At 39.3% G+C, this 27,687-nt stretch overlaps 1 protein-coding gene across 4 annotated transcripts; it reads left to right on the forward strand.

The window, feature by feature from the left end:
• Positions 1–671: 671 nt before the first annotated feature.
• Positions 672–23,050, forward strand: ZNF507 (zinc finger protein 507). 4 transcript variants are annotated; one of them, XR_015222576.1, is made up of 8 exons: positions 672–701; positions 4,175–6,309; positions 7,475–7,580; positions 13,107–13,221; positions 15,533–15,637; positions 18,854–18,988; positions 19,091–19,634; positions 20,735–23,050. XR_015222576.1 is itself a non-coding variant. In XM_086621064.1 (7 exons), exons 2-7 carry the CDS (start codon positions 4,180–4,182, stop codon positions 19,452–19,454), a joined length of 2,955 nt encoding a protein of 984 aa, XP_086477190.1. In that variant the 5' UTR covers positions 672–701; positions 4,175–4,179; the 3' UTR covers positions 19,455–19,826. The 4 variants fall into 4 exon arrangements, 3 of the variants coding, with proteins under 3 accessions (XP_086477190.1, XP_086477192.1, XP_086477191.1); XM_086621064.1 differs by lacking the exon at positions 20,735–23,050 and having other exon boundaries at positions 19,091–19,826; XM_086621065.1 differs by lacking the exons at positions 672–701; positions 20,735–23,050 and adding an exon at positions 3,294–3,325 and having other exon boundaries at positions 19,091–19,826.
• Positions 23,051–27,687: the final 4,637 nt, after the last annotated feature.

Genomic DNA, 27,687 nt, shown 5'->3' on the forward strand with positions numbered 1-27,687 from the left:
ACACACGGAAACATTTGCACGGTTTTGCCGTTTTAGACCCAGACCGTGTGGGCCGTTGTGTTGTTTCTTTTTTACCTACAGGCGTTCATAGCTAGAAACCCGTGCTGAAAGAAAACACTTTTTGGGAGACATCGTTTCTCGAAGCGCATGGTGCTGGCTTGGCACTGTGTACCGGAATGTTGACCAACTCCTGACTTTCAAAGGGCGAAGCCGGGAGATGACCTCAGCACCGGCGCTGCGAGGCAAACACCGGTTATTCCGAGACCAAACAGCATCCGCGGCTCAGCCGCACCGCGCCGTCACGCGTGGCTGCATATTGCTGTCGGGTCTCGGCGCCGAGCGGACATTTACGACGATACCCGCACCGACGGAGCCGCCTGCGCCAACACCGCCCTTGCGAGGCCGGTGGCAGCGGTCCGCGGGAGCGCACCCGCACCGCGGAGCGGCTCGATCTCGCCTCGGGACGGAGCCGGCGCGGCGGCCCCGCACTGCGCCAGCCCCGGGGCCGGGCGCGACCAGCCCTGTGGCACCGAAACAGCGACCAAGCGAGGGGAAGCCATGGCAGCGCCCGCGCTCGTCTCCGCGGCAACGGCGAGGAGGCGGCGGCCTGGCGGCAGCGCCCACCCGCCGGTCACCTGATTCGAGCCCGCCGGTCACGTGATACGGTCTCCATCGTCGCCATCTTGAAGCGGTGGCCGGAGGTGAGGGAACATTTTTTTTTCCCTTTATTAAAAACCAGGTAAAAAGCAGGGCAGGCCCGGGGCGCCGCCGGGCTGAGCGGGCGGCGGCAGGGAGGTAGGGCGCAAGGCGCGGCGGCGGGCGGGCCGGCCGGCCAGCCAGCCAGCCCCGGGGCGGCGCGCCGCGCCGCAGCCCATGTGCGGAGCCGCGGGCGGTTGCGGCGCCCGGCGGAGCTTTCCCCGGGCCGGGCCCAGGCCGCGGCCGCCTTCCTCACCTCACCGCGTCGCGTTGTCTCCCCGGCGGGCCAGCTCCTTGCGGCCGGGCCGGCGGAGCGGCTGGCGCAGCTCCGCGCCCACCGTGTGCCGCCGGGCCCGCTGATCGAGGGCCACGCCGGCGGCACCTGCGCGGTATAAAGCGGGGGCCGCCGGGGAGTGGCGGCAGGTGCGGGGGCGGCCGGCGGCGAGCCCGGAGGGCAGGGGAGGGGAGGGGAGTCCCGCGGAGTCCCGCGGGAGGGCAGTCCCGCGGGAGGGCGTCGCGGATTCGCGCCCCGACGTCCCCGAGGTGCGGTCCCGGGGCAGGGGCTCCGCGGCCCGGGGGCGACAGTCGGCAGCGCAGAGCTCCCGCTGGCGAAGTTTCCGTGCCCTCGGGAGCCGGGATGTGGTCGGACCGGCCTCTCCGAGCCGGATTGTTGTGCAAAGCGGCGGTTGGCTTTCCTGGACCCGGGGGCATCTCGCCTTGTCTCTGCCGTGCGGCTCGAGTGGGTGTTTGGCACAGGTGGAACGGGCAGCTCCAGCGCAGAGGCGTTTTCCTCTGGCCTGGATCTTCCCCTTGGAGCCCCTTGGTCGGCCCCAGACCGCCTGTTGGAATTACCGTGTGGGTCACGTAGAGGGTGCGTGCTGGCAGAGCCATCGCCAGGCTTAAGTTTTATGTCATGGGAGATTTTATCATCTCTGTTCTTAACAAAAGCGGCGTAGTTATTAAGATCCAGATATTTGTGTGCAATCCTTATCATCCCTCTAAAAACCAAAGCCTGCAGCACTAAGCATTAAACTTACCCTAAACAAAGAATGACGTAACACATGTATACTGTAGTTACACATCTGAGAGCTCACATCAGCTACAGGCATCCCGAAGCAATACATCTGAAAGTATTCTCGCTGGTTTGTTCTTTGCCATAGCAATAGCATGTGGCAGCGTATTTCTTTTATGGGCTGCCTAGGATCTCTCCTATTTAGCATTTCTTACAAAGTTTTAGAAGCAGTAAGTGTAATTTAAAGTAGCAGCACCATGTGCTTATGATTTTCCTTATCTCATTCTCAAATTCAAAATACTTCAAGTAGGCGTTATTCCTTTGAGCACTTCATGTAATGTTAAATTTGCTTTCAGGGGAAAAAGCACATTTGTTTACTTTTCATAATGGTTTTTAAATATATTACAGCCCATATGAAACAAACAGGTATTTTTAAATAGCTAAATAGGATGGTTTTCAAATAATAACCTTAAATGTCTTTTAAGTTGATATATAATTGGAGACATTACATGAAAGGGCTGTAATTTTTCCTAGCCACATGGACAAGAGTTAGTCATTCAATATACTGTGCCAAACACGTAGTAGAAATAGAAGCAGAAAATGCATATTGAGACATCTACTGTTTTATATTTTAAAAGTTAAATACTTGGATGTTTCAGCTTAATAGTAACTCTGTAGATACATACATTGATTCCTGTTAATAACATGATACTGAACTTGAATTAAATCAGCAGGCTAGTTGGTATGCTCTTATGTAAAATGATACTTTTTTGGTTTAAATATATTTGATTTTTAATTTCTGTCTCCTACAACTGATCTACTATTGCAGCACAGTATTGATTATTTTTAATCTGCTTACATAGATCCAGCTAAAGGCATAAGGCCTTAAGTAGCTTAGTTTTCTAGTTATCATGGATCCAGCTGCCCTATGACTTCATATTTTATTATTTTTTTCCATTTTAGTGTAGATTTTAGCCATTACCAAATAAGTAGTCTTCAAACTAACACTGAAAAATAATCAAAGAGAGTAGTCTTGTCTTTCTTAATGATTCAGAATTGGCAAATATTGCTGTATTTTCAACTTGGAATATTTTACATGAAGATATGAGGTGTGAATGATACTAACATTGCTTACATTGATAGTTCTAATGATAACCTGAATTGTAAGTTGAATGGCAAATAAGGGTAACTCGAGTAGTTCTGCCCAGAATTTTTCTGTAGTGGGAAAGGTGCACCCACTCTCATATGTCTGTTTACTACATTGCTGTAGACTAAATCCATAAGTAGAAAAGAGTGGATTTTATAGGTCTTTAGGACCAGTTTTGGAAGTTCTGATTTGGCCTGTGTATCTTTCTAGCAAAAAAAAAAAAACCCACACACGGATTAACTTGAGATACATTTTCAAGGAAGACTGATAAAAGAAATATCTGGCATCTCTTTACATTCTAAGTTTTGTATATAGTATATAAAAATACATATTGTGTGTAAAATGTATGTGTGTGTATATAGTGGAACTTGAAAAGGTTATTTTTGGACATTTTTTCAGCAGTAAATTTCACTGTAAGACTTTGACCAGCACCTCCACCCCTCACCTCACAGCTTTGCCCACATCACAAAGTGTGTTTTCATGTAAATTTATACATATTGGCTTCTAATTTAACCTCCAACAGTACCACATTATTGCTTGTGGTTTATGGTTAGATATATTTAAAGGAAGTGTAAGTGGAAATAGTTGAGCTTTCCCTCAAAACAGAAAAAAATTACTCTTTGTAACTTTAGTACCAATTGATTTTCCCTACAATTAAGGAATTGTAGAAGAAGCTACAATTAGTAGCTTTTCTAGAAAATGACATTTATAATAAGAAGCATGATTTGACATTTGAATGGTCTTTAATATAGTCATAGTGAAATGACTAATGCAAGTAAACACCAGAATCACTTTCTTTTCCTACCATTTCAAGGAAAAAAAATGCTTATTTTTGTAAATTGTGTTGTTGCAAATTGTCATTTGCTTTAGGAGACATCAGTGTATCAGAGTAAGTATGATAGGAATACATTTTCATATCATATCATGGCTTTTAAACATTAATATGCCACTTACTATTGATTGGTAAGTTTAAGTATCTAGCATTCCAATGTGTAGTCCTTGTAAAGACAAAGACAATATCTGTAACAATGCTAATCAGTGTATACTTGAAAAATATTTCTCTTGCCCTTTTACAATTTGGAGGCAGCTGTTATAGGCTCTCTTGGAATTATTCTGTCCAGCTGTATTGAATAGCATCTACAGCATCCACTAAATGTCCTTAAAATCTTTGACTGCTTATATAGCTATTTGGAAAGTTTTTAAGTTAGTGGCGTTAGTCTTCAATATTTAGTAGAGAGAGAAATCTAAATAGTACTGGGTTGTATTTTTATTATTGTGCATGTATAAATTTTAATTTTTTATAAAACCCTTTCTCTTAGGTATTATGGAAGAAGGAAGCACTGTAGCAGTATTGATGCCAAATATTGGGGAACAGGAAGCTGTGCTGATTTCTGAAACAGCCATTGGCCCAACACTGCAGAACAGTGAAGATCAGAGAAAATGTAAAACTGATCCACTAATCCATGTTATCCAGAAACTAAGCAAAATAGTTGAAAGCGAGAAGTCACAAAGATGCCTTTTAATAGGGAAAAAACGGTCCCATCCTAATGCTTCTGCACAGTCCTGTGACGCAGAGGATCTTTGTGAAATCCCAGCTAAAGCAATTGAGCTATCTGTTATTGCTACTAAAAAGACTGAAGAGTTACAAGCAGATTATTTTGTGACTGAATGTCTTCCACAAAGCAGAAAAAAGGTGACATGCTACCAGTGTAGTCTCTGTAAGTTTCTATCACCTTCTCTCTTAACACTACAAGAACACATAAAACAACATGGACAGAAAAATGAAGTGATATTAATGTGCTCAGAATGTCATTTTGCTTCCAAAAGCCAAGAAGAACTTGAATCCCACTTCCAAAATTACCATGAGAATGATGGTAAAAGTAGCATCCAGACAAAAGTGCAGCAATGTGTAAATGTTACAAGTTCATTTTTGCAAGGGCCAGTGGAAGGAAGTGTCAAATCAGGGACTGATCAGACAGGAAATCTGGAATGTAAAGATATAACTCAGTCTTCTCATATGCCTGAAATGGGTAGGAGAAAATGGTATACTTATGAGCAGTATGGCATGTACCGGTGTTTAATTTGTCGGTACACCTGTGGACAGCAGAGAATGTTGAAAACACACGCTTGGAAACACGCAGGCGAGGTTGATTGCTCCTATCCTATATTTGAGGAAGAAAACGAAACCACCAGCTTGTCAGAGACAGTTGTAACTCACACACCTCACAGTGTGGATACAGTTGTTCTTTCTTTGGAAAACAATGAACTTGATACCCATAGTGAACCTTCTCTTCAACTTCAGATTTGCAATTCTGAGCAACTGTCATGTAAATCGCCAGTAGAAACAAATGTAAAAGAGGAAGAGACATTAAATCAGTCTGTAGTGCATTCTCCTTCTACAGAGGTTTTAGAGGAGACTGTATCAGATACAGAACAGGATAGTATGATAGCTGATAGCCTACTTTCATCAGCACAGAAAATCATCAATTGTAGTCCAAATAAAAAAGGTCACGTCAATGTAATAGTAGAGCGTTTGCCAGGTGCTGAAGAAAGTGTCTTGCAAAAGCCTTTCTTGATGAACACTGACATAGAAAGAGAGAAAAAAATAATCTCAGAGGAGTCCCATGTTACCTGTGAAGAACCTGATGAAGTTTATCGTTCAGATGCAATTCAAGAAGTAATAATAGGATGGAATAATACTGAGAAGAAAGATAATGAATTAAACTCCAATAAAAACTTACCAACTGATGAAAATGTGCCTCCTGCACGAAGAAGGACAAATTCAGAGTCTTTACGACTACACTCATTAGCTGCAGAAGCTCTTGTTACAATGCCTATCAGAGCTGCAGAACTAACAAGGTCTAACTTCAGGACCCTGACTGGAGAAGATGCCATGGATGCAGGTGTAGGGTTGCAGGTTGAAGCTGATGGCCCATGCCTGGCTCATTCTAAAGTGGTATCCTCACTTCAGAATCCTTCAGAGGAGTTTAGTGGCTTAAACCAAAGTGAATGTGCAATAGTTGAGATACAGAAAGAAAGGCCAGAGTTATCAGAAGCACCAATTAAAATGGGCATCAGTATGTCACTACTCACTGTCATTGAAAAACTGAAGGAGAGGACAGATCAGAATGCTTCTGATGATGACATTTTGAAAGAATTACAAGACAACGCACAATGCCAAAATGCAAATGATGCAAATATTCCTGGAAGTAACCTAGTAGAATATATACCTAATGTGGATCGACCCTACCGCTGCCGCCTCTGCCATTATAGCAGTGGTAATAAGGGCTACATAAAACAGCACTTGAGAGTCCATCGTCAGAGGCAGCCGTACCAGTGTCCTATCTGTGAACACATTGCTGACAATAGTAAGGATTTAGAGAGCCACATGATCAACCACTGCAAAACAAGAATGTATCAGTGCAAGCAGTGTGAAGAATCCTTTCATTATAAGGTAAAGTTCTTTCCTGTGCCTGTCTATAATAGCTCAATAACCTGTTTTGCTCCTTTTTTAATAACTGATCATCCCTCTTTCTAACTGAATGAATTCAGTCTGACATCCTGGCTTCATTGTCATTACAGTTGGGGATTATGGCCAGCAGCACTTTCTGAATATCAAGTTCAGCTATAATTATTCTGCATTACCCACTGAAATAAACTTGCTTCCTCACATAAGTTATCTTCCTAAGAACCATCTTATGGACATATTAATGTCATGTTGTTTTTCTGCCCATGTGGAGCCACTACTGGAAGAAATGGAAGCATCAGAGAACTTAATAGTTGAAACTTTAAAAGAATGCTCAAACTAGTTGTGTGTGCAAAAGTAATCACAGCTATTTGGGGGTAACAAGAGACACTTGGAAGCAGAAATTCTTTTCTTTTTTTCTGCCGTTGTTGTGTTGATCTGTAGAACTTAGATCTGAAAGATTGCACACCAGAGTGGAATAATGTACTTCTGTCATTTTTATAATCACTATTTTAAGCATCCTGGTGCTGGTGAGCGTGTTCTATGTACTCAGTTCAGTACTCAGGGATATAGAATAGATAGCATCAGTATCTAGCTGTACAATTGAGACTCTTGTAGGCAATGGTAGTGCAAATTTTCTCATATTTACTGTTGTTTAGTCCTAGTATGAAAAAATGTACAGGTAGGGTAGCAAAAGGCTCTCTCTCCCCTCTTTTCCCCCAGCAAGTAGAAACAGGCATAACGTATTCTTAAGTCACTAGCTGATACGAAAATTGAGTCAATTTTCACACAAGCCATCCTCTAACCTTTAATCTAATAATGCTTTTGGAGTTAATAATGCTGGAGGAAGAACTGTTCGCCACTGTCTATGGGAATGGGCGAAGAAAGAAATTTATTTTCTAAATAAACATAAATCATAGAATCCTCTCAGTCACTCTCATCAATCCTTATTTATTGTTATTAATTAATATTACTTACTTTGTTTTGTTTCTAGTAAAATTACCTGAGGGATAATCTGTATATATATGTTCACATACATTTTATAACAGTTGTCATTAAAACTTGAGTAACAATGTCACAAATGATTGCAATATTTGAAGTGACCCCTGCATGTTTGTAGTGTATACTTAAATGTGGGGAATTGTTTTTTCAGAGCCAACTGCGAAATCATGAAAGAGAACAGCACAGTCTTCCAGATATCTTTTCAACAGCTACATCTAACAAACTACTAGTTTCCAACGAAGCAGAGGAAAGAGAAGGTACTGTTTATATTTACAACTGAAATTGCAAAAAGTCATTCATAACATTACTTCTGTTTGCTATTTTTTTATAAACTGGTTTTAAGATCTCGCTCATGCTGAAATGTTTTCATGCCTGTTCCTAACCTTACACCTGTGTTCTTACCGTAGTCAGTTTTGAGCTATCTTACTCACATTTATTGGTAGGTAAGACATTTTTAGCCCCCATGTAATTGGACTTTGTATGTCTCCTTATCAAAAACAACTGGTATGTAGCATTACTCTGAATTTTTAAGAAAAAAATCTTTTTTTCCCTTCTTCTTTTCAGCAGCTACAGTATTTTCTGAGTCACCTACAGTAAACAAAAGAAAGCCTCTTTTAAACTCACTGTGGTAATGTAGTTTGCTGTCAGCATATACATACAATATCGTCCATTCTGTGTTTAGAAATTTCTGTTTAATTATGGTAATGGCCAAAATAAGTCATTTGTTTCAGCCCTAGAGAGGCAAATGTAAGGCATTCTAAAAATGCAACCTGTATCTGTAATAGCTGCCAGGGTAACAGTAGGTACGCATTTTCTAAATGTTTTTGTAACTGTGTATCTGCTTATAATTTAATAGTGTTTGTTTTAAAAACAACAACAACAAAACCCAAACCCTTGATGTGTTAGGGTAGTGAAATAGGGGGAAAAAATAGCCAAATTTTGATGTTTTGAAGAAAATGTGGTCTTGAAATCCTTTGAGTGTCCTGGAGGCCCAATATTTATTATTGCAACTTGGGCACATCCTCTTTTCTGGCGCGTTAAAGTTCCTGAAAATATTTACAGCATTTTTATTCTGAAGGCAACACTGTAATTATTAGTATTTTGCAATTAAAGAGCACTGTGGGAACAATACTGGTAATTATATCACCTCTGAAAAACTGTTGGCTGAAGCACTTCCATTTTGTGCACATAGCTCTCTTCTGTCCTAACTATGGTCCCTTGTTTGTTTAGACAGTGAAATGTGCACTATAATACTACTTAGATTGCAGTTGAAACTTCTGGGTTCTACTTTCTGCCCTACAGCTGATCAGTGAATCTGAAAGTAATCACTGAAATTGATGCAACTGCTTGTGAAAAACAGTTCTAACCATCATGAACCAGGGTGGACAGCTTGAACCATGGATGGTTTGTCCAAAGCAAAATGGTACACGTCCGAATAAAATGTCATTCTTAACTGTTGACTTCTGTTAGCTCACGTTTTCTGGCTTTCAGTATGCAAGTTAGAAACACAAAAGTTAATTACTTCATCACCCTCAAGTAAAATGACCCTTCCTGGCTCTTTTTTGCCCTCATCAATGCAGAAGGCATTTAAATTCAGGAAACTGATCTGTAGTGCTTATTATATCCCTGAGACCTAAGCCTGAGAGAGCCATCTGAAGTCAGGGGGAAACAGAAGAAAGGCTAGAGAGGGTCTGCTGGTAGTGGGAACGATCCCTGTTAAGTAGGTTTGGGTTTTTTCTTTCAGAAGAAATCGCATAAATGTTTTCATGGAGGTGATAGGAAATTAATGTTAGTTTAGCTGTTTACAAATACCTGTGAGCACAGCTGGGACTATTACTTTTGACAATGTTTTGTCTGGTTTAAACCAAGATTTTTAAAGATAGCATGATAAAGGAATAACTACCTTACAAAGCTGGAAACATATCAGATTTTGGAGAAAACTGTACCTCTTGAAATAAAGTTCTGTTAAAGTGACTGAAAATCAAGACGCCTATCTGCTTTTGAAAACAGTACATTTTAATAAGGTGGTTTTAGAATTTACATCGTGATCTTGTATCTTAACATCCATCAAAGAGGAGCCCTGACTGCTTTCAATTTAATTACTTCAGAGATTTTTTAAAAATTATTTTTTCTCATTATTATCTTATAAAAGTGCTACAGCCGTGCACTTTAATTGATTGTTTACCCCACATGAAACTTAGTAATGTGGCTTGAATGAAAACTGTTCTCCTTTTAAACTTTTATTAACTCATACTGTGAAATGCTTAAATTATTTCAGAACCAATTTATAATCAAATTGCAACATCACTGCAGTACAGCAATCCCTTGTCAAACAGATGTCATCGCTATAAAGCAACACAAAACAAAGAAGTTTATGGCATAGCATCTGTTTATGTGAAAGATGCCTGAGCTGGAACAGTTTCATTTCTTGTTTATGAAATAGTTAGTCCTAAAAGTCTCTTTATTCATCATGGTTGTAGAATAAATTAAAAGGGAGCATTATGACACTGGATATGATTGGATTGTAAATGTCTAATAATGAAGGAATAGGGTAATAAGCAGGATTACAGGAGCACCTGTTACTGCTGCCAAAGCAAAGATCTGTCATTTCCATGATCACTTTTAAGAGACCTGATATCCTCCATCCAGAAAGCAAAAAAGGCTCCAAACCCACAAGAAATAAGCCAGTGGAGGGGGTGGGGGACACGGCTGCTATTTTGCTACAGTCAGAGGTATATGATGTATTATAATTTATGTGCATTTTGTTGAAGGAATAAATATAAAGTAGTGATTGGTATAAATAATTGCTCCTAAGTGTGTGCTACTGGGTGGTTAGCCACTTATAACTATGCAACAGATAATATGTTTGTATAACGCTTTAAAAATCTCATTAGATACTGTTTGTTCTAAGCTGCCGGCCCAATAAAATACCAAATTCATAACAGAAAATACATTTGGAAGCAGTTTATTCTAAAGCTGCAGAATTTAAGATGGAAAATCCATTCAAGTAGAGCAGGCAATAGCTCAACCTTCACACAGCCCCTGTTCTCCCATAGATCTGCAGCCCAGTAAGTGTCTTTGTATTCATTTCAGGTCTTCTGCATAAATGTGCATTCATAAAAGAGTAATTGTAGAAATATAAATTCCAAAGTCTCCAAGTATATAATTAAGATTGTTTTGATAATTTGCATTAAAGGAAAAACATTTAACTAATAAATTTTAAAAAGCTATATGAGCATATAGTAGGGAAAATTCTGATATATTTTGCTTTAAGGCTGAATTGCAAAGAGTGCATGTTATATATTACTTCCATATTATTTTTTGTAGGAATGCTAGAAGAGTGAGCACTTTGTCATATTTTAAAGTAAAAAGTATAAAATAGTTTTTCTGTTACCTTGGTACACACAGAATTATTCAAATTTTATTTCAGACTGTCTTTTTATCCAGATTGCTATTTTATTTTGTATGACATACTATATATTCTTCAGAATAACCCTCGGGGGTTATCAGCCCTACCCAATTTCTTTGCATCTTGAACCTAAAGAGCTGGATCTTGGAGTGAAAGTTTAATTAGTGGTAATTTTCACTTACTGTTTACTTTAGCTGAATTCCCTCAGAATAATACATCTTAAACTTTTTTGACATAATTCAGTGCCCACCTGTGGAAAAAAAAAAAAATCAAAGTGAGAAGTTAAACTTTCATTTTGGGTGACTCATTCTAGTGGCTTATTCTGCAATGTCTCCTTAAAGGAGTTTTACCATAAAGGTACCTAATTGTTGCTTTGATAATGAAAAGATTCAGTCTGGGTTATTGGAGTCCAGCATCATCAAGAGGAAGCTCCAGAACAAAATTATCCTTACAAAATCTGTTCAGTATTTTGAACTCAGGAAACAGAACTTCTGTTTTCAAGATAAACTCTGCAGTTCCTCCTGAGTTCAATGGGCTCATCTCATTCCTTACTTCTTTAGCTAAAAAGAACTGGAATTCAGGAGGTGATAAAGGAGGGTCAGTTTTTATTACTCCAAACTGGAAAGAAATTCCTCATATTTGGACCTAAGCAGAGATGTTTCTAAAAAGTCTACTTTCCATCTTTTTGGAAAATCACTTACTTCAAATTTCAAGCTTGTCTGTCTTTTCAAACTGCAAGTCAAACAGTGGCAGGCAGATCCTCTTCTTAGTGTGACTTTGACAAGCCTTTAACAGAATTCTTCTTCAGGATTCAGAATAGAGGGATCCCATTTGGGAAATGAGAACTTACATTTTTCAGGGAGGGGGGTTATTTTTGGTTTGGGGAGGAGCTGGGAGGCCTGGGAAGTACATCATCTGCTGACATTATCAGAGTTCTTAAGGCAATATCTACTAAAAAGCATCCAGCTAATACACCCTTTTCTGTTCCACCTAGGATCTTCTGATGTATCCTACTAGTAGTAAACCCCTTCACAACACAAACTAATGATTTGTTTGTGCTGGAGATGTGCTTCATATGAGCATGAAGAGTTTCTGAAGTCTGTTCTTTCAAGATTTGAGCTTTACTTTGTCTCCCACACATTATTTATTGACTTGTATATTTACTTTGGTTTGGAGATGTACTTTAATAATGATCTTTACCCACCAGAGAAGTTCTCCAAGGATCTCTATTCGAGTTTCTTCAAAGTCCATGTACGTAGCTGAGACGGCTTGACTGTTGAGCCAGCTAATAAGAATTTGGTGTAAAGATAAAATGAACTTGAGCACCTTATTTGCACTTGAAAAAAAAAATACAATTACTTAGGCTAGTGAAGAGGTTAGATGCGGAAAGAAAACTTTGATTTTAGTTTGATGTTTCTTTTGGCACTAGGGCTGATTTAAACAGCTCCAACCTTGGTGTTCCATCATGTTTCTGTGGTTCCCTCATTTGGGGAGTGCATGAAGGTTGCATGATAGGCTGGAATGGGAAAACGACCTGCATGAAAAATACCGTCCTTCTTCCCAAATGTTAATATTTTAACCTAAATCAGTCACATTATTCAGTGAGGGAGCAGGAATAGGGCTGTTTAAGTCTACACACTTACATCTCAAAAATACTCAAACTGTGCACTTGCGGGCACACATTTTCCTCTGTTAAATTAGTCATTAGCCTTTGTCTCTGCAACCATTAATTTTTCAAGAGTCTCTTTCATTCTGGAAAGAAAAAATGATTTTTGTTACAATTGCTTTTTAGTAATTTGGAGAAGTTCCAAATTATTTCTTAACACATCTGGTCAGTATCTTTTTTTTTAATCATCTGAGATCCTTCTGAAAGTGTGAGTGTATGCAGATGATAAAGAGGATTTAGATGCTTCGTGAGGCCTTTTGCTTTTCTTTTCTATGTTTGCCCGTTGGAAACTTGTCCTTTCTCAATGCCCATCTTTTCCTTTGATTTAATTCATTCTGCAAAGCAGTGAAACTGCTGGGTTCAGCAGTTCCTACATTTTATCGCCTTTTGCTGTAGCACAGGATTTTAACCCAACTGCAGGAAGAAGGGAGGTGTCTGCACAGAGGGAAAGAATGTGTTTTCCTAAAATTTTAATAATTTCAGTAAATGGTAGGGCAAATGCAGAACAGCATGGTAAATAAACTTTACCTTTATTATTGCTAGTTTGCTCCGGATACTTTAGAAGTATTAAATATTTGAAGATACTTAAAAGTATTACTTTAAAATGTTAATTCATGTTTCATAATTCAATTGTGCTGAAATATCATCTGAGAACTTCTTACAATGCTGAAGGCAACTCTCTAAAATTACGGATCTTGTTTTATATAGGAAGTAAGTCTTCAGTTCAGAAACTGTATAGATGTGATGTTTGTGAATACACAAGCACGACTTACGTTGGTGTACGGAATCACAGGCGAATTCATAACTCCGATAAGCCATACAGGTAAGTGTCTCAGTTATTGCTGGCTAACGCTAGGTTTACTTGTTTTAACTAAAAAGGTTATTTGATTGCTCATGCGATTTTGCAGGTATTGTTGAAGAATTTCAGTTACATAATTTTGGTGCAGATTTGAAGGAGCCACACTTGCTGGTTGACTCAAACTTCATAATTAAGATTTGCTAACTTTTCCAGGATGCATCTTTTGCTATAGCAGTCTACTGCTTGTTTTCAGTTTGAAGCATTCAGAATAATTACATTGTAATATTAAACTTTGGCCAACAGTAATACATTTCTCAAACTCCTTGCACACTTAAGTTCATTTTGGATTTGCCTTATTGCACAGTGGTCTCTGTTGCCATATTGCTACTTTGCGCATTGGCTTCTACAGAGTGTGGCAAAATTCTGCCCTTTGTCTTGTCACCAGTCCCCTCATCTCTTTCACAGGTTTCAAATACTAACACACTCACTTAGGATCTGATTTTATAACTTTTCTACAAGGATGTTATATGGATTTATATAGAAGTTTTGATATCTAAAATCAAATGTAATACTATAGCTCAGGTCCCCAGCAGAAAAATAAATCATGCATTTTTCTATTGGTTGCTGCATAAATTCCTGCAAATTCAATCTCTGCTCATTCAGTGTGGATCTCTGTCCCTCTCTAGTGGCTAGAAAATAGATCTGAGTTAATAGAATTTTTGAGCTAATATACTTCTATTTTTTTAATACAAATTCTGGAAGCTCAACACCTTGAAATGCTGAGCTCTGCCAGAGACTTTCTCTTTCGGATAAACAAACCCAGATGATGTGATGTATTTTGATTCGTGCATTATGATGATATCCCATAACACTAGCAAAGATTTGCTAGACAGCAAATGTAAAATACAAATAGATTTTTTTTTTTTCCCCCCTCAAAAATCTTCCTTGTTACCATTATTTGTTACTTAGTGGGGATGGAACAGCAGATACTGTAGAGCATCTTGTATGTGGTAGTTTTCTGAATTGGCCAGCCTGTTCGATTTAGGGACCCTTGAAAATTTTCCATTGGTGATATAGACGCCTGTATACTAAATCTATGCCTACTGATCTGGCTTACTTATTATTTTTTCATAAACCCCTTAGATAAATCTGCAGACCTGGTAGGATACTTAAGCCACAGCCTAAAAAACATAAAGATCCAGTATTTATGGTATTTCTCCTTCTGAAACATGTATTCCTCAAGCCTTTCATAGTATCAGATAGTAACCTACTATATTGCTGTCATTTTTATAACCCTAAACATATTTTATTATTTAACAAAAATTGCTGGAAATTAAACTGTATAGCCTCCAATTATGCATTTTTGTAGATTTGATACCTTCTGGATTTTAATACTGCACAATTAAGTCCTTTTGAAAATAGAGTGAGTAATCTCAAGTTTAGTATCCTGGAGTATCAAACTGTTTCACGCTATAGACTAGACTTAGTAAATATTGGACATTTTACTATTTCAAAAAACAAACAACTAAAGTCCTAACAAGTAGGCAGAGTTTTAGCTGAGCTTGATGGCTTCTGTTTCAATACGTTTTATACAGGAAGTTTATATTTAGGAATATCATAGTATTTTGTGTAATACTTTGGGACCTAAATTCATTGATTTATATCTAGATCCAGACTGGTTTATGTATTGTTCTTATACAAAGATATCGTGACAGAAGTAAAAAACTAAAAATTTAGACAGCATGATGTGACACACTTGTCTTAGGGCACTTGAATCTAAACATGTTGATCTTATCCCTGACTTCTATTGCAGGTACGATGCTCTGAAACTTAGGCCATTTTATTATTAAATAGATAGTTTAGCTTTTAAAATGTCATGAGAAACATGGCTATTGCATTAAGTAGAACATGTATTCTTGAGGAACAAGACTCACTCCTGAATACATTGTCTCCCCTATAGCTCTTATGGTCATATTCTGCCTTTGCATAGCATAGCCAAGCAACTTGCATCAGGGCTGCACCATTCACATGCATCCACATCTCCCTTATGCTTACTGATGCTTACCAACTTCAGTAGAGGTGCACAAGATAGGTGTCAGAAAGGAAATAGTCCGTATGCCTAGTGATTCTTGCTCAAAGGTGAGGCTTTTTGGGGCTGCAAAAGATTCTCATGGTCCAAAAATTGGAAGTTAATGTCATGGCTTAGGCTTCTTTTAATATTGTTAGTCTTTAACTGTAGTCTTTCCAGATACCGTCGCTTTTTCATAGATTTTTATTTCTGGAATAGCGTTAGCAGTTAATTGTCAGATTAGTTTACCTGTTGTTGTCTCTTTAGATGTCGAGTATGCGACTTCGCCACCACAAATATGAATAGCTTGAAATGCCATATGAGGCGCCATCCCCAGGAGCATCAGGCAGTGCAGCTAATGGAGCAGTACAAGTATGTAACAGTTCTAATTTGGCAAAAAGCTGTGATAGTAGTGATTTTGTCATGTTGAGATATAAAGCAGCGTTCAGATTCTATTCTTCTCCCTCCTAGAGTCATTCTTTGTTCCAGTAACTGTGGGTTTTTTTGAGAGAGAGAGAGAGAGAGAGGGAGAAAGAGATTTGGTGTGGCATTCCTGGGTGATGTTTATGCTAGCTCATTACACGTGTCCATGACGTCCCTCTGGTACAGTATTCAGCTTTTTCTTTCCAGAATGGGGTGGTTACATATAAACTGCCTGTTGCAAGTAGTTTTTGGACCGTGTTAACTACCAAAGCATGCCTGGAATTGTTTGGGAGAATACATGTGCCAAAACCATGCCAGGGGCACTTCTAACATCTAACGTTATAGATTGTTAAATTCCAGTAACCAGGAATGTTCCCTGGCTTTGTTTAATATCCTAGTCTAGGCACAGGCTTGCATATACATGTTAGTTAGAATCCAGATTGGCATCGCACTGCTGCCCTAGTTAAGAAGTCGTATGAATAGTCATTATGTTTAAGTGAGGCGTGTCCTTTATAGTCTGTCCATAGATTTGTATGTTTTATATATATATAAGAGAGAAAGTTGGCACAAATATGTGCAATTCTTTGCTACTAATTTGCAACAAAAAATAAAAGCTGGGAAAGCAAAGAAAATCAGGAATATTCTGAACATTTCTTAGTGGAAGATTTTAAAGGCAACATGAAGAATCCAAATAAAGCACATTTACATAAGGATTTCTTCTCAAAAAAAAAATCTGCTGCTACAACTCCAAAGTCCTTCCACTGCATTTTTTCCCCAAAATGTTCCTAGTAGCACTAAGTTCTATTTGTTTTGCTGTCATACTTCATACAGTGCTGCTGAGTACTCTTAGTCTTACCAAAGATTACTGAAAACCTCCACACTTTGGTCTCTGTGTCCCCAAGGAAGTACTCTAACAAGAGGTGCAAGATAATTGTTTCCTCAGTAGGTCAATTTAGGATACATTTGAACAGAAAAGTTTAATAATTCAACATAGGTCAACCAGTAGGGCTAATCATGCTATAGAATTGCAAGAGTTCTACTAACAAACTCAATGGTAAAATAATTTTGTTTCTCTGGGAACATCTGGGATATACTATGACTATACATTAACTATATGATCATAAAGTGCAGTGCATCAGGCTAAAAATTGTTGAGTTCCTGTGTCTTTGATTTGAACTATATGCTAAAGCAGTCAACAGCATTTGGTTCATGATACTGTTCTCAGCAAAGTAAATCTGATAGTAAATCACCTCAGTACTTCAAAATGTACTTCAAAAAATGAGACTAATTAAAAGGAGATAAAAACAAACACTGAACTGTTGCTTCATTCACTGTGTTACCAACCCACTGGCCAAGCTGTCTTAGTGGCGGAGAAAAATCATATATATAATAAGACTAGTGGAATACATTTGCATGTAAAATGGAATTAAGATTATTTGTTTATCTGTGCTTTGCAAAAAAAAAAAAAATTTGGCCTAATTTTATCTGTAAATTAACTATAAAGTCTGCCTTTTATTCTTAATGATGCCATTATTTTGCAACAGCCTTATTAGAAATATTAAGATTCTCAACCTGAGTGAGCTTGTCTGTATTTGAAAGCATCTGTTCTCTTTACAAGGCTTCACATTAGAAGGAAAAAAGAAAAATAGGATAGTACATTTCAAACCAAGCAATAGAGAAAAGTGAGCTAGAAGGACATGTCTGTTGTTACCCAGCAGGACAGAATTATCTGGCTACATAAGCACGGCAGTGTACCATGCATCCACCTAAATTGTGATCAGGATTTTTGCTGATCTCCACAATCTTCTGCTGAGCAGAAATAATTTCCTGTATACGATTATTTGCAAGGCATTTAAGGACTATATCCTACCCTCATTAAGAAAAGCGGTAAAACCTTACTGAATTGTGTGTAGCACTCTTATGTAGGCCTTCTTGTGTTTCCAGGTTATATTTCTGAAAAGGTCTTAAGAATTTACAAAAACTTACTAGTATAGCAGTCATTTTAACAGACGTATAGCGTAACATATCAAGACCACATTGCTTGAGCAAAAAACATCTTACTCTCATTGAGGAACGCGATAGACTGAGATGCATTCCTAGCTATGGTTTATTAGAACAAGGTCATCTTTGATTTCTAGAAGAATTTGATTCTGGTCATTTCTATGTGATTTGGGAAACTGAAAACTTCCAAAGTAGCAGGTAGCCAAGCAAAGTAGCTTCCTCGTCCAAAAGAGAAGGAGCTACGTCGTCTTTACCATAAGTACTGTTCTGCTCTGGAGTGATGTCATGCAGTAGCACTCATCTCCTTCATGCTGAGGTGACTGATTTATCATCTTAGAAAACACTTGTAAAAAAACTCCTCCGTTGCGTGTCCCTGTATGAAAAAAGTCCTATGGGATTTGATGTCTTGGGTTATTTGTGTCCATAAATATACACTACATCTCTATGTAAATAGGATTTATTCTTTAATGTTTTGTTCTTTACTGTGTAGGACAGTGTTTTGTAGGGAAATAGAAAATTTAGTCATATGGTACCCGAGCTGATGGAAAACTCTATGGACAAAATTGTCACCTGTCTGAATCTCCATCTGTGAACATATTCAAAATCTGACTGGACACTGTCCTCGGCAACCTGCTGTAGCTGGTCCTGCTTAAGCAGGACGATTGAACTAGGTGATCTCAAGAGGTCCCTTCCAACTTCAACAATTCTGTGATCCTTAAATAAACTAATATATGCTACACCAGGAAAGACTTTATTAGTTCAATTGAAATTATCAGTGCTAATTACACAGCTCCTGCTTGGTTCAGAGCAACAGCAAAGAGAGCTTGCTACCTGCCTGCCAGGTACCACACCAATGTACTCCAAGTTTCTGCAGGCATCAGGGCTATTGTGTTTTTGCAGTAGCCAAATAAGATTTTAATTCAGTTGCTTAAGAAGTCAGAAAAAGCAAACTTAAAAATTCTCAGACCCTAAGAACAGTCTTACATTTCAGGATGAAACTTTGCAAACTAACTTGACATAGTTATGAGACTGAAAAGGGGAACCAAGAAGAGGATGGACATGTATCTGTTTACTCCTCGTTTTGGAAGAGTTAATCCACTACTGAACTAATAAAATTTAACTTCTAAATGTTTCTCTTTTTCCTACTCCACTTTTTTTCCCTAGATGTTCTCTCTGTGGATATGTATGTAGCCATCCTCCATCCCTGAAGTCCCACATGTGGAAACACGCAAGTGACCAAAATTATAACTATGAACAAGTGAACAAGGCTATTAATGATGCAATTTCGCAAAGCAGCAGGTACGTCTGATTTACTTTCAAGCCCTATCATCTAGAATTTTCAAAGGACCCAGCTCTGATCCAAAATAACTGTACATTTTGGTATTCGTTTTATTATTTCAGGTTTCAAGGACAGCTTCCTGACAAAACCTTATTAGAAGACACAGATGAAAGTGCAGTACCTGTACTAGGATGTTCAGACAACTTGGTGTCTTTTGCAGAATCTATTAACCAGACTACGAATGAAACTTCAGCTTCTGATGAAAATGAAAAACCTAACGTGATGAATACCTCATGCAGTTTAGAAAAGAACTCCACTCTACCCCATCTTGGCACAGAATACTGTGTTCTTCTCTTCTGCTGCTGCATTTGTGGTTTTGAGTCTACCAACAAAGAAAATCTGCTCGATCATATGAAAGAACATGAGGGTGAAATCATAAACATAATTCTAAATAAGGACAACAGCACAACTCAGAGCACAAACTAGATGAAGCAGGAAGTTAAAGAGAGGGTTTCCTGGAGTGAATGTTTTCTTTCTTTGCTGATTTTTGCCTGAGAAACTTGCTAAAGAGAAGAACTGCCAGCGAAACTCGATTTCCCATCTGAGTCCTTGTTTCAATAGTACGATATTTTAATCAGGGACCGATGAATCATTTAGGAGATAAATGTAAGGATTGGGGAATAGAATGATCCATTTTAACCTGTTATTTCTCTATATAGTGCCAAGAATGTAGGATTGTTGGGGTTTTTTTCTTTTATTGTCAGGTACTAGTCAGTAATAATGCATTAGTGCAGTAAGTTAAAACCCAAAGGTATGAAAGCTTTGTATCAATTGAAAAGCTTTTTTCTTCTTCCCTCTTTGTTGTTTTCCAAGTATCTCAGCAAAAAACTTTTCTACTCTCTTGTTTGAAACTGTTAACAGACCAGATAAAAAATTTATCATATGATCTCATAAACCCCACTGCCTGGATTCTGGAAGGTAGGGAGAGGGGAGGTGAGTGAGGGCATGCATGTGCTTGCATGCACACATAGGCATTTCATTTTTCCCAATCTATTTTTAAGGCCTTACAAACTCCAAGTCGTCCTTCAACAAAGACTGCTGTCCTTTCTATTGAATTAGAGCAGCAGGAGCTGAGGAGCCTAGAAGCGTTTTGCCAATAACTATTTGTCTGATTGGATCCTAACTTAAAAACTGCTGTCTTTTGAATTGATAGTGTGTAAAAGATCCTGCTGTTTCTAATGGTTTTCTTGACACATTCAGCAAAACTATTAAAAAAAAAAAAGCTTCTCATGTCACTTTTACTTTGTGGTGATTACTTTGCAGTATGTATGAGCAATGATTTTTAATGAGAACAAGATATTAACAATAGTTGCCACAAGGAGATGTAGATTAAACCTATGTAGATTCCTAAAGATCTAGGTGAACACAAAGTGGGATTTTGAGAAATGTCTACATGCTTTGGAGTTCTTTGAAATCCCACTGGCTTTCTAAATCTCCCATTTGTCTGGCAGAGCTGTAACTGTAGAAATAATTCACTGAAAGATAGAGTAATCTTCTTGTAGAAAATCATCTTTAAAAAAAAGGCAAACAATATTTTAAGCAAATACTGTATCCAGTCACTTGTAGAATAAATTTTACTAGTGCATATAATATGGATTCATAAAGGGAGTTAGAGGATTACTTTGTTTTCTAAGACATAGATAGAAATCTCTCCCTTTTAAAGCCTTTAGCTTCTAAAATTACCGTTCTTTTTTCTTTTTTTACAGTAACAGCAGTTTGCCATAGAAGACATTATCTGTGTATCAGTTTGGAATATTACTATACTGGCTAATTACCTGGCAACTTTGTTGAGGTTATTTATAAAGTTGGCTACTTAAATTGTTTGAAATATATGCTTCAATCAAGTCCAGTAGTAGCACTTCCGAAGAAGCCCTTTAACAGCCAGATTTAAATTTTCTAGTTCAGGCATGTATTTCTGCTTTTAATGAATGGCAGATGCAGAGAAGCATGCCTAGTTCCTGACGTGGGGATGCAGTTACCTGATTTTTAGCAGCTCACTACTTAAAAAATGGCTCACTCGTAGCAAAACAGGAGTTCACGGATACTTTGTTTATACATTTCTGCTAGCAGAAATAAGCTACAACTGTAAATCTAAGAAGGTGGCGTATGTAGTGTGCAGTCTATTGTGCTATTGCTGACTAGAAGTGGCAAACAGGAAAACAACGAGTCTTGTTACAACTTTATGAAGCAGCACAAAATCTAAAGGCCAGGGTAAAGGTACTGATTCCAAGTAAATTTGATGATTTTTGTTTTCAAATGTATTTCCTCAAATTGACTTGTTCTTTGGGGTTAAATATCTATTATTTTGTTTATAAATGAGATAGCAGGAAGTACACATTTTACTTTTCAAGTTGGTCAAAATATAATGTCGAAGCATTTTTGTCAGATATTTGAGATGTTTTAAATACAAACATGAAGTAAGTATACATTATTTTCAGTTAAAACTTATTTTTCTTATTCCTACAGATGGATTTTACCTTTGAAAAACATGAGTTATTTACATGACCTCAAATGCAATTTGAGATAGTAAACTTTTAATGGGTCTTATTGACACCAATATTTTACCTTTAATATGGAATTCATGTGAAGATAGTACATTATCTGGAATATATATCAACTTTCTGCTTCAGAGATCCCATTTGTTGAAAAAAATAAAAGTACAAAGCTGCAGTAATGCTAAACTACCAGTCAATATTCACAGAAACAATATTTTGCCACATTGTTATTTTTGTGTGAAGATAACTATTTTAAAGCTGCTCAGCTAGTGAAAGATAAAAAGGTGAAAAACTTGCATTCATAAGCTAAGGAGGAGACGGCAGTGAACCAAGATGAAAAGCAAGTAACTTTGAATCAAAATTAACAATTTTGGTGTATGTGCAAGCCACACTTGCAGCATTAAGTATAATGCACCAGGACTCATTGTAATGGGATTATTAAGCAGGATGCATCTATTTACAGCTGTTCTTTGCCATCTTGTTGCTTTTTTCTTTTTGACCATGTGTTTCTATAAAATGGTAGAAACTTAGTTGCCTCTAAAAACCATTATCAATCCTAACAAATGCCAACAAATAATTCTTTCCCATATGGGCAGAGATTTTTTTTTTTTAACTGTCTCCACGCTGCTTGCGATTAGTTACCCACTCACAATTCCCATGGACTTTATCAGACTTTCTGCATGTGAAGTAATTATAGGCTTAGTTTTTCTGAAAGCAAATTATTCCTCAGGTTATCTGTTTTAGAAAGTGTATGGTTGGCTTGGTTGCATGTTATGTAAGAGATTTTAAGCACATTTCAAAGTCACCAACACTGCGGTCTTCCCCTTTTTTTTAAGCTTTTGAAATATTTTCAGATCTTCTGTCACAGCACGATCAGATGTTCAACTATTCACTTGCTGTTTGTTTAAATTATGTTTTATTCTGTGATACAAACTGTTAAATGACTAGACTTCTACTAAAGAGAAAACTTTCTTCATACAAGACTATACTGATAAATAGGTGCATATTTCATCTTTCCGATTTATGCCTGGCCTGGAAAAATAGAGTGGGATTCAGTCAGAGTTACTGTATTTTCCTCTTTCAGAAGCACTTATTTAATCATTTTTAAAAATGTACAGTTGGTGCTCAAAGTAACATTTGTTAAGATATATTTAATAGAAATTTACATTTGCATTTGATATTCATGGACATGAGTACATGTATTTTTTTAAGAAAAGGTATTGTAACACTATGGCACTGCTTTTATAGCCAAAGTATAAAAAATTTAGAAAACTGACATGTAAAGACTGCAGTTAATCCTGATACTGTATCTTATTGAATAGGATGACTTTCATTTTATAAAATTATCCAGCACATTAAGCTGCATGCCTTAAGCTCTCTCTAGGATTGCGTTCCTGATAGACAACTGTTTGGAACTATGAAGCAAAGTCTGTAGTACTACTTTAACTACCTTCTGAAATACTGTACAATGTTAGAATAATTTATTTTGCTTTACAGGAGTTTGTCACGTATTGACTTTAATATTGTATTTTGGTAATAAACTTTTTTTGTTAAACACTTTAGTCACTTTTATTTGACCTGTATGAAAGATGTACAGGGAAAACTCAAACACTGAACCAGTGTTCAGAGAGAGATGGGAATCTGTTTAAACTGAGAAGTACTTGAAATACGTTACTGCCTTTTCTCGCTCTTATGTCAAGCTATTACCATTTTAATACTATTAATACAAGTTTTATAAAAGTAACTTTAGTAATGAAATATGAGAATATTAAGTCAAAATACTTGTAAGCCTGCATGCAATTACGAGGGGACAATGCTGAAGGACAGAACTGCACTTTCAAAATTAATAATGAAGCTAGTAGGAATTTTTTCCCTAATTGAAATAGTGAAAGCCTTATGCAGCTTTTTTCAGGTGATTGACTGTTGCTTACCCATCACATAGGCTAAAACATATCTTGCAACCTGATTTTAAATATGCAACATATTTCTTGGCCTTGCTGGAGGTTTTTCTTCCTATCTTTTTTAGAAAAAGAAAACCCACAACAAAACAAGTCTAACTCTGTTGCTGTGGCTGACTAAGGAGAGAAAAGAGAAAGTATTGCCAGAGTACACATTGCTGGTATTCTCATGATTTACATTTGTGTAAACAGGTTATCTTATTTCATTTATGTTGTTACTGTTACGGCCTGGGCCAAATATGTTGAAGTAAAAAAAAAAAAAAGCTGGAACTACAAATGGGTTTAGATGAAATGCTACAAAATGCTGTTGTGTAGCTTTTTCACATTCTCTCTAACTCAAAACCTAGGAAAAAAGTCTCTAATAGGATGTGACATCCGGGTATTATCCTATTCACTGGCCTAAAATCCCTTGCTCACTTCAGCTTAATAAGGCAGAAGAGCATCAGAAGTTACTTCCCCCATAAATAAGCTGGCCCTGTGTGATCCAAGTGCTATCCCAAGACACCTTATCTGCTGTGAAGCACATGTCTTACCAGACACCTTCCCTCCTCACCAGAGCAGGGCTGCTGCTGCCAGCAGGAAGGGCACCTTCCCAGCTTCTGCAGATACGGGAGTAGGCACACAGCTTGTTGGGATAGAGCTGCACTGACCTAACATTTGATGATCGTAACACTCCTGGGAATTAGGAGAAAATGGGTTAAAGCCCTGCCACACATCAGTGGGATTTGAATTGCTCTGTCCTATGTCTTTGGCAAGTATTTACGGTCAGAATTACTGCAGAAAAGTTAATGTACCATGCTACTGTTCTTCTCTTGCAGTCCCTTCTAGGCATGTTTGGAAAAGAGCTGTCACACTGAGCCACTCAAAGTGGAACACCATTAATACTGACTTAATATTAGCCAGGTAGAAAAACCTCAGAATTGGTAAAACTAAGATGCTTTTGCCCAAAAGCAAAACTTCAGGCACCTGACAGGCTTAAAAAGTTGAAAAAAAGAGATAACCTAGAAATTTGACGTGCTTGCAGCATATCACATGGCTGCTGAACAGCACCTAAAGAGACTGCAGGTTTAAACTCAAAATTTACTCAGGCAGAATTCGACTCCTGCGTTTCTAGCTCACAGTAGCTCCTTCTACAGTATTGAATGTGTCATTCCAAGAGAAAACACAAATGTAAATAGTAAAAAGAAATTGAAGTTTCATTCAACCATTTCCTGTACACTATGGTTTGCAGATGTTTCACTAACTTTGTTGGGATTATGGGTAACTTAGCACTAACATTAAGATTTTGCTACCATATGATCTAGCTGGAACATAATGAGGAACAAGGATATTGACAAATACTATCCTTTTGCTGCTTTGGCAAGCATAAAGCCAGTGTTACAGTGTTAATAATAATGAAATGATACAATAATACAGTATTACTGATTGCTTGCTACAGTTCAATATATTTCAATTTAAATGTTATAATACAATTTTCAGAGATTAGTATCAATCTAGAAGTTCTCTACTTTTTCTGTATACAACTTAGAACATTAAATCTCCTATCAACAGGTGTGTTGCCTAACTAATACATTGTTTCAGTGAGAATATATTGAATAATCACTCTCAGGTGTTATTATCCTCATGACACAGGATTTTTTCTTTTTACACTTACATTGCTCTAGTGTCTGGCAAAAAGAGGCAATAAAGAATGCTGCAGTGTGGTAGTTCCCAGCTATAACTGTGTTTCAGGTGTCATCCCTAGAACGTTAGGCAAAACAGCATCACATTCATTTCTTCTGAGCACTTTCAGAGGATCAGGGCAGAGGGTTTTTCTCACACTCCATTTTTTTTCTTAGTGCTGTACCCAAACACTTAGTGCAAAATGAAATATGACTTGTTAAAACATTATCTAGAATTTCTCAAACGTGCATGATTACAAGATTTCTAAAGCTTTTAAATGATTATGTTTTCTAAACCATTTCTGCAACTTTTTGTTCTGTGTAGATCTCACTTTGCATTGGCCTCTTTGCAGGTAGTGCATGAACAGAATTTCCATTCTAGGAAACATCTTCCACAGCATTCTCTCAGAAATTTAAGTACATTATCTGGCCTCCTTTACACAAAAACATACACACACTGAAGATTTTTTCTTTATTTACACTGTAAAATCATTTGCATGATCTGCATACAATATGTTCACTTTAACCAACACCTGACATGTATGATGTGGCAGTGATGCGATGCTACTAGTGACAAAAATAAGGTAAATCTAATGTCCATCGTAAAGCCCGTAATTCTTCAGTTTCTGTGTTCTTAAGCTTAAGCATTCCCCACAAATGTACCACCTGCCTTATTGCTCAGGAAAAAATAAAGAGAAGTATGGCTAGCCTGTTTATTGTAAATTGACTTGTAGTAGAAATTTTTAACTACATGGAGAGCTTCATCAGAGGAAGTAAGAGAAAATCACTGTTTGTTCTAAAAAATACTTATAAAACATACTAAGCGTGCAAAGATGGACACAGAAAGGTTTCCTGATTTCTAATGCCCTAAGTCAATGGCTTCAAAGCCCAGGATGATTACTAGTTGCACAGTTTGTGTGGCATCTCTGAGCATGTTTTCTATTAGTGTCATGCCTCTTTTTGTTCAAAATACCAACTTTGCCAATGAACCAAGCTTGTGGAATGAAAACAAACAAACAAAAATTAGTATTGCTGGACTGTAAAATGGTGATGGAAAATCCACTGAGTATTGTCCTGAAGAGAACTGCATCCCTGCATATTCCACAGAATTTGTATGGATTATTGGGAAATATGCTTTCCATGATAGGATCTGGGAGTTGTTACGTTGGTAAAGGCTTTAAGCGGAATATTTTTTCTATAGCTATCTTTAAAGACACAGCAAACAAAATTTACAATAAAGAATTATTGTAAGGGTAGGGTGTACCTGTTAAGTAGAAAAAAGCCTGGTGTTGCCATTATCTTTCTGCTAAGGAGAAAAAGGTCTTTTCCGCCCTTGCATGTTTGTGCTGCGGTTGATCAAGAAATACAATGGAGCTTATAATGAACTGAATACAACTTACACCTCGGTTAGGATTATAATTTAAATTAAAAAAAAAACCCACATATATCTGGAACTACATCTATTTGGGAAAAAAAAGCCAAACCTACTAAAACTAAATTTATACAGCAGTATTTTCGAAAAGAATCTTGCACGCCTGTTTCAAACCCAGCGGGCAGCACGGCGCCTGCGGCCGCCAGACCGCCCGACCCCGGGGCACGGCTCCGCCCCGCCCCGCTCACCCCCAGCCCCGCCGGCCGGGGCGGCCCGGGCAGGCGCTCGCCCCTCGGAACGGGAACGACGTACGGCCCTCCCGGGGCGGGCAGGGAGAGCGAGAGACCGGGCGGGTTCCGCCTGTCTCGGCTCTCGCAGACAACCTCGTCCCCGCCGTTGGGGGAGAGGGGGAATTTTTTTCCCTCGGAGCCCGAAAGCGGCAGCGAGAGCCGAGCGCTCCCGTCCGGAGCCGCGGCGGAAGAGGCCGCCCCGCCGCAGCCCGCCCCCTGCCCACGGCCGCAGCTCCTCCCCGCGCGGGTCTCCCCCGTCCGGCGGCCGCCTGCCCACCGGCGCGGCGCGGCCCGGCCCTGCCCGCCGTCGGGTCCCGCTCCTCCCGACAGGGGCGAACCAAAGGCGCCGCGTCCACCCCCGCTCCCGCCCCTTCCTCTCCTCGCGGCGGGGCACGGGCGGTTCCGCGCAAGCGGCGCCGGTTGGAGAAGCCGCCGACCCGCCGCAGCGACCCGCGGCCCTCGGAGCGCCGGCAGGTACGGGCCGCGCCGCGGGGGACGTGGCGGGGAAGGGGAGGGGAGGAGACGGGCGGGCGGCGGAACCGCCGGCGAGCGGGCCGCGCCGCGCAGGCCGCACCGGAAAAACGGTGCCGTGCGGAGCTGCCCGCGCCCCGCGGGGCCCGCCCCGGCCGCCGAGGGAGCCGCTGCCCCCGGCCCGGCCCTGCTGCGTCCCCTCCCCTTCTTCGTCCAGCCCCCGCGGCCGCTTCCGCCCGCTGTCGGCCCGCGGCGGTCAGACGCTCTCCCTGGGCCGCCCCTCACCTGTACGCCGCGCCGCGCTGCCTGTGCCGCCGCCGCCCTCGCCCCGGGCCCCGCTTCGCGCCTCCCCAGGCCGCGCCGCGCTTCATTTCTAGCAGCTGCCGGGGCGGGGGCGGGACGTTCCTTTCCC

Source organism: Tauraco erythrolophus, chromosome 15 (genome assembly GCF_009769465.1).
Source record: "Tauraco erythrolophus isolate bTauEry1 chromosome 15, bTauEry1.pri, whole genome shotgun sequence".
Classification (NCBI taxonomy): Eukaryota; Metazoa; Chordata; class Aves; order Musophagiformes; family Musophagidae; genus Tauraco; species Tauraco erythrolophus.